The 7,230-nt window shown below is 45.3% G+C and overlaps 1 protein-coding gene across 4 annotated transcripts in view; it reads left to right on the top strand.

The window, feature by feature from the left end:
* The window catches only part of LOC147015516 (RNA-binding protein with multiple splicing 2-like), a 232,663-nt gene that overhangs the window by 71,743 nt on the left and 153,690 nt on the right, over positions 1-7,230 (top strand). For all 4 annotated transcript variants that reach the window (XM_085850295.1, XM_085850296.1, XM_085850298.1 and 1 more), the window contains exon 3: positions 1,652-1,690. In XM_085850295.1, coding sequence (XP_085706421.1) covers positions 1,652-1,690 — 39 coding nt within the window. The remainder of the gene's footprint in view (positions 1-1,651; positions 1,691-7,230) is intronic.

Here is a 7,230-nt window from a genome sequence, read left to right as displayed (position 1 = left end):
ATTGAAACGTGCTTTTGAACACAGGTGGAAAACCATGGAGGCCTAATCACAACCGTTCAAAAGCAAAGCGTGCAACCATTATGTTTGTGATGATTTCATCTACATATTCCATATGCAAAGTTTGTTGGGTGATAGGAGGGGGGGGCAATAGATTGACAAAAATGAATTTTAAAATCGAAAGGGAAGTGCTTTGGATTGGAGTGACACAGAAGCGTGTAGAGGGGGAGTAGGAGAGGAAGGCGAGAAGAGTGAAGGGAGGTTTGGAGTAGATTGGAGTAAGAAGAGGGAGGAGATGTGAATGTATGAGGTGGAGTCAAAAAGTTTTTGCCTTCTCAGAAAATTTCTGAGCCATAAACATAGCTTATGTTCCTTTAGCGTCTGAAAATTCAACTGCAGGTGGGAAAATGTACCCTGGCGGAAAACTACATCGTTCTTTCTGTTCTTGCGTATGGCAGCTTGGCTGCCAGGTAGCTATCATTTCTTGGAAGCGTGGCTGTGCCGCTGATGCTGTGCCCCTATACCAGTACACTGGTACTCATTTCGCCAACCACAGAAGGATGACAGGCTGAGTCAACCCCACCTGATGTTAATTCAGCAGCCAATGGGGCTCAAACTCAGGACTCTAAGATGCTATGCCAGCCACCCTAACCACAAACACCACACTTTGACTACAGAGTAAAGGCATACCATAACATCTGTGCCAAGTTTCATTTGGGGGTAAAACTTTTTGACTCACCTCATATCAATCATCTGGAGGGAAGGGGTTGGAAGGGGAGGGGTGGGGCTGGGGGGGGCAGTGACATTCCATAGTTTACTTACATATTTTATGGATGGAACCTAAATGTGTTTGCTACAAGTGTTTAAAGTTGCCATGTTTGACTTCATATGTGCAATGTTAACTTGTACATAGTGAAGGCATGTGGAAGTGATTACGTGACAAGAGTTTGCTCTCTGGCTTGAGGTTGCATGACGTGTGTGCGTTTCCTCTCCATGACTCAATCGTAACCGAAATTAGCACCATAAAATGAGGGCCACGGATCATCCATGAACCATCAAGCTTTGGAGGTCCGAAAGCGGGGTCGCGTCCATGTCGTGGCAAACTGGTCAAAGAACAGCAGGATGATAATCAACATTTTAAATACTCTTTCTGAAATCGACCCCTCAAAGTATGCCGTTGGTTTAAATGGACGATATAAAGTATGGGCTATGTTTTTTTTGTTTTTTTCTTGCCGCACCAAAATGACAACCAACTGATATTTTCATATTGACCTATTGGTCACTGCAGATCATTGCAGGTGTTCCTTTCCGAACGGCACCGCTCACTTTGAAAACAATCAGCCCTTTGATGTCCTTCCTTCACAGCATCCATTCCATGAGCTTGGGTTGTTCAATTCGATTCTAAGTGATGTGTATTTATACAGGGGAAATATGAAACACTCAAAGTGTGTTCTACAGGACTTCCCTAAAACAACAACAACAACAACAACAACAGCAAACAAGCAAATAATATCCAGCATAATTGGAGAAAAAAAATCCCATTCCTGATTCTTCATTGTTTGAAGAGTTGTCATTGTGAGTATGAATTGAAAGGTTTCATTTTTGTGTGTACCTGTATGTCTTGCAATTTTAACTTGCAGTTTTGTTTTTCCAGGGATATGAAGGATCACTTATCAAACTCACTTCGAAGCAGGCAAGGAATTTTCATGGATTTTCCTTTAATCTTGGGATGATTGGGATGATTGGGATGATACGGACATCCGTATAGGGAAGTGCATGACGCTGCCACTACGGTATTCATTACTTCTCATGCAATCTTGTTGACTCACAGTTTGTTTGCCAGACAGTTCTATACTGAAAGCCCTACCTACTTTGAATGCAGGAAAATGGGAAAAGTGATGAGGAAATCTTTCATGTGATATTTTGGTTCTTAAAGGATGTGTGGATAACACCTTTCCAAGCAACATTGTTCACTGTGGCTTTGCCATGACGGTCGTGGTAAGAAAAGTCAGGCCCTTGTGTTGGCGGTTGTTACCGTCGTCCTTGATTTCTTTGTGGTCAGTAAGTGCATAATTGGACATGACTAACATTGCCGGGTTTGTAAACACGTCCCACATCCCACACAAATGTAGACACAATTAACCTGCAATGCGTGTTCATTCTCCAAATCCTCGATACTGTACAAAGTTACCAAGAATGTAATGAGGGCATTGTGCTGAACAAATCGGTTTCGTGCTGAAATTATTTTGCAAGGAATGCAAAGCGCTTCAGTATGGGAAACAAAACTCATGATTTGGTCACTGCCTTTGCATTCGTACTCGCTACGTGGTTGTGCTTTGCATTTGTGGAATATGTTTCAATGAAAATAAATTGCTATTTTTTAATACTCTTTAATTGTATCCCATCACCACCGGGCGTAGTGGCGTGCGCCTGTAATCCGGCTACTCGGAGGCTTGGGTTGGAAGATCGCTTGAGGATGGGAGCTCTGCATTGTGCCGCGCGCTATGAGAGGGTGGAGGGCAGCCTGGAATCATGGCGAAACCCACTCCTTATCCCTGTGTTGTAAGAGGTGACCAGGGTTGCGTCAGGAAGGGCATCCGGCATAAAACCTATGCCAAATCAGTATGCGGATCATAACGGATGATCCGCTGTGGCGACCCCTAACGGGAGCAGCCAAAAGAAGAATAACAACAATTGTATCCCATCACCATGACCTTTATGTTTCTCCTTGGAAGTTAGTTTTCAAATTCATGGAACAGCATATATGTGTGGTTCTCAATCTGTATAAAATTAATTAATGAATAATAATAATAATAATTGGTCATACGAGTTCCCTTACAAGGACCTTCAACGCAGGAGGAGGCCATTGGCCCGTCCAAGCCTGTGCAATGGTTGCCAACCTATGGTTGTTTGTCTGTGATTTGTTCTTTTTAAATGCTGAGTGCCAAGTAAGGCCTAGGTCACATTTGCCACGGCGGCCGTGGGGTCTCCAAAATCTGTGGCCACTAGCAATTATACGGCGGCCGCAGTATATCCACGGTCACACAATGTAGCAGTCACATGTTTTTATTTTTCGGGTAGCCGCACAGCGTATTTATAAATTGTGGAGACCGAAAACGTGGGGGGTGCCGTACGGTCTTTGATTTGATGTCGCACGGTGACCTTAGGCCGTCGCTGCGGCGGCCATAGAATTTTGAAGGTAACCTCAAGGTGCCCGCAAGGCGACCGCAGGGGGGCCCTAAGGTGAACGTGCGGCCAGACGGATGGTAACGAGTGGGTATATATACCAGTTCTTTTTTTTACTGAAATAAAAATATACCAGTATATATAACTGAATATACTATAACTATAATATACCGTGGTGCCCCCAGAATCCGAACTCCCCATTGTTTGAACAAATTGGAATCTGAACAATTTTTTCGAGAAAATTTTGCCCGAAAAACCTAATACATTATTAAAAACCGAACACAACGTCGCATTCATGTTTGTTCACGTGTCTCCCCCACCTATTCGAGCCGCATCTTCGCGCTTTGTTCATTCAGTTTGTCGGTGGAAGTACTCGTGAAAGCATCTCTCGTGTGTCGATAGATACTTTAGGCCTCAGTCACATTTTCTCTACGGCGAGGATACGGTGGCCGTACGCCCTCTGAATTGACAGAAACGTGCGGCGGCCGCAAAGAAACTGAGGTGGCCTCAGGGTGGCCCTACGCCGTTTGGCTATATTTTACAAGTCGTAAGGTCGCCGTGGAATTATAACGCGGAGTTATAACTTTTTTCATTTCTACATTCGCCGTAGAAATTCGACAAGCCGAAAAAAAAGAACTGGTAAAAAAAAAAAAAATAACCCATTTGTTACCGTCCATCTGGCTGCACGTTTGGTTTAGGGTCCCCCTGCGGTCACCTTGCGGGCACCTTGCGTCTGCCTTGAAAATTATATGGCCGCCGCAGGAACGCCCTCAGGTCACCGTGCGACATCAAATCAAAGACCGTACGGCACACCCATGTTTTCGGTCTCCACAACTTATAAATACGCCGTGCAGCTACCCAAAAAATAACAAGGACAAATGTTTCCAAGAGCAGCGTCCAAAACCTAAAGGTTTTGTCGGCTAAAAAAAAAAATATTAAAATTATTTTTAAAAAACAACAACAACAACAACTTCCGATATTTCGTCACGTGCCTTCATTAAGCCAATAGCGAAACCCGTCATAATGTATTTACGTATTTACGATATATCGTGTATTTACGAAATATAGAATGTATTTACGAAATTACAATACAATAAATGGAATAATCTTTAAATAGTAACGTCAACTTTTCAAAACTTTAAAACAAATGTCCGAATATATTTAAAAGTTCATGATAGACGCTCTCAAAATGCACCGTCTATGTGAGGATGTGTACATGTGCTCAGTATTTAAGGCGATCCGGATCTTGTACATACAAGAGCCGAGTCCGAGAGATTAAGATTTTGTCTTCACAAGAACAAGAACAAGAACGCCGAGCTCTCTATGAGCAGCGTTCGCTACGCGAGACGCTGCTAAAAACATATGCGACTGCTACAAATTGCTAGTGCCCGTACATTTTGTAGACCCTCCGGCCACCGAGCCAAATGTGACTTAGGCCTGACCTTGTGTTTTCACCTTCATTTGTGATGTTTGTTTTTTTAATCATCTTGTGTTTTAATTAATAACAAAAAAAGCAATCCGATCACGTGGTGTGACGGACTGTCGGGCAAGGATTGAATTTCACAGCAAAACCAGTTGTAATTTGGAATATCCATGATTACGTCAGCCCGATGCGTTTGATGAAAGTGATTGTGGTTCTGCGGGCATCATGTTTGATGAGCTGCCCTAGGGGCAGCGCTCTCGCAGAGTGCGTGAACGATCGGGACACAGGACTGAGCACGAGCCTGTGTGGACCTTTGGATGTGGTGATCGTACCAGTTTACATACAATACACCGCCACCGAAGGTCATTTACTCATCTTATTTTACCTTAAACATGGGTAATTTCAGTTTAAAGTGTCTTGAAAGTGGGTTTTCTTTGGGTCCACGAACGGATTAATTCACTCCATTATTTCTGATTGGGAAAATATTTTTGGAATCCGAACTTTTTGCAATCCGAACAGCCTCCTGGAACGAATTAAATTGGGATTCTGGGGGCACCACGGTATAGGCAAACACCTATACTCCGATCTCTAGCGGTAGCGCACGGTGGACGCACTGTCAATGCAGACTGCCACGGAGGCCGTACGTAGGTGCACGGCGGGTGTAGGGGAACCGTGCGTCGACCCTGCGTTGCCCGCAGGTAGTCACACAGACCGCAAGGCCACCGTACGGCGACCGTGGAAATAGTGCGGCCGCCGTAATTTTTTGGGGGTTGGGAAAATTCATTTTTCATTGAGAAGAGCTTACGGCAGCCACACGAATAACGCAAGCCCACTGTACGCCCTACGTATGGTCGACGTGGAACACATCTACGTCATAGCTTGGCTTGTCGAATTGCTACGGCGAACGTAGAAATGAAAAAAAGTTTTTTTTTTTTTTTTTTTTTTTTTTTTTGTATACCTTGGTCGAGGCTCGTATGAGAGCTAACACACAACTCACAGCAAGGAGGCATGAGACAAGAGGGGCGGGAGTGGAAGGGACAAAACATTGGGGAACAGACACAGGTGAACTGTGGAAGGGAGAGGGATGGGGATGGGACGGGGAACATGGCGAGGGGAAGATGGACATTAAAGGGACTTTCAGGAAGGAAAGCAGGAGAATTGAAGGAAGTGGGCTTGGGTGGATTATCGGGGGTAGAAAAGATCGAGGATTTGGATGGGGGAAGATAAGAGGTGGTGGTGAACAGCTGTTTTGAAAGCCTGGAGGGAAGAATGGGAAAGAATAGAGTGAGGAAGTTTATTCCAAAGGCGGGAAAAAAGAGGAATGAAAGAGTGAAGATGAGCAGTGATTCGTGATTTTGGTAGTTTTACCAGAAGGGGGTTGTTGGCGGACCTTGAGCGCCCTGTGGAAATGTGGTTGGGACAAATCACAGAGAGAGCAGGGGGGCAAGGCTGGAGAGGAGTCGGTAGAAGACAGAAAGACTAATTTCCACCAACCTGCGGTGATTGAGTGAGAGGCCCAAAGACTCAGCTTCATTGCGGGAGATGCCAATGATCTTAAAAGCCCTGGTTTCGACAGCGTGAAGTCGAGAAAGGTGGGAGGCAGGAGCACCAGCCCAGAGGGGAGAGCAGTACTCCATCAGGCTACGGACAAAAGCTTTGTAAGTGGTCAGGAGCTCAAGAGGGCCGAGGAAGGACTTTGCACGACGGAGGATTCCCAGTCGGCGACTGGCTTTTGAGGCAAGGTTGGAAATGTGACTTTCCCAGGAAAGGTCATGGCAGATAGTGAGACCCAGAAGCTTGAAAGAAAAGACTTCTTCCAGAGGATTGTTGAGAAAGTGGATGGGGGGTTTTGTAAACGGTCCTTTCGAAGAGACATAGTGAGAGTGTGAGATTTGTCTGGATTGGAAAGACATGTTCCACGTGTTGGACCAGTTTGTGATTTTATCCAGATCTGCAGTGAGCGAAGAAGCTGCTGCTTGCCGGTCTGAGGGATGACAGATGGTACGGCAGAGGGTGGAGTCATCGGCAAAGAGAAATAGAGGATTTTCCAGAGAGTCCGAGAGATCATTGATGAAACCAGAAAAGGAACAGGGCCCAGAACGCTACCTTGAGGAACTCCAGCCTGCACAGGAAGAGGGGATGAAAGAACTCCATTTAGGGCCACACGTTGACTGCGACAGGAGAGGAAGTCTGGTAGCCATGAGTGGAGATGGCCTTGAATACCATGGGAAGAGAGTTTGGTGAGTAGGGCAGGGTGCCAGACTGTGTCAAAAGCACGTGATATGTCCAGGGATACGGCTCGGATTTCCTGTCTGGCATTGAGGACCTCCATCCATTGATGGGAGAGCAGTAGCAGCATATCTAGGGTAGAGTGACCTGGTCTGAAAACCAAATTGATGATTGGAAATCAAGCCATTGGAGAAGAGGAAGGATTTCATGTCTGAAGCGATGATGGATTCCATAACCTTGCTGATGATTGGGAGAAGGCTGATTGGTCTGTAGTTACAGGGATCTGTTTTTGCACCTTTTTTATGCAGGGCAGTGATGTTAGCAGATTTCCAAGCAGATGGCAGATGACCTTGGGAAAATGAGAGGGTGAATAGAACAGAGAGAGGGTGAGCAAG

This window comes from Eptatretus burgeri, chromosome 12 (genome assembly GCF_056783735.1).
Source record: "Eptatretus burgeri isolate ZD-2024b chromosome 12, Ebu_testis_v1, whole genome shotgun sequence".
In the NCBI taxonomy this organism is placed as follows: Eukaryota; Metazoa; Chordata; class Myxini; order Myxiniformes; family Myxinidae; genus Eptatretus; species Eptatretus burgeri.
The sequence above is the reverse complement of the archived record's forward strand: the minus strand, read 5'-3'. Positions and strand labels throughout refer to the sequence as shown.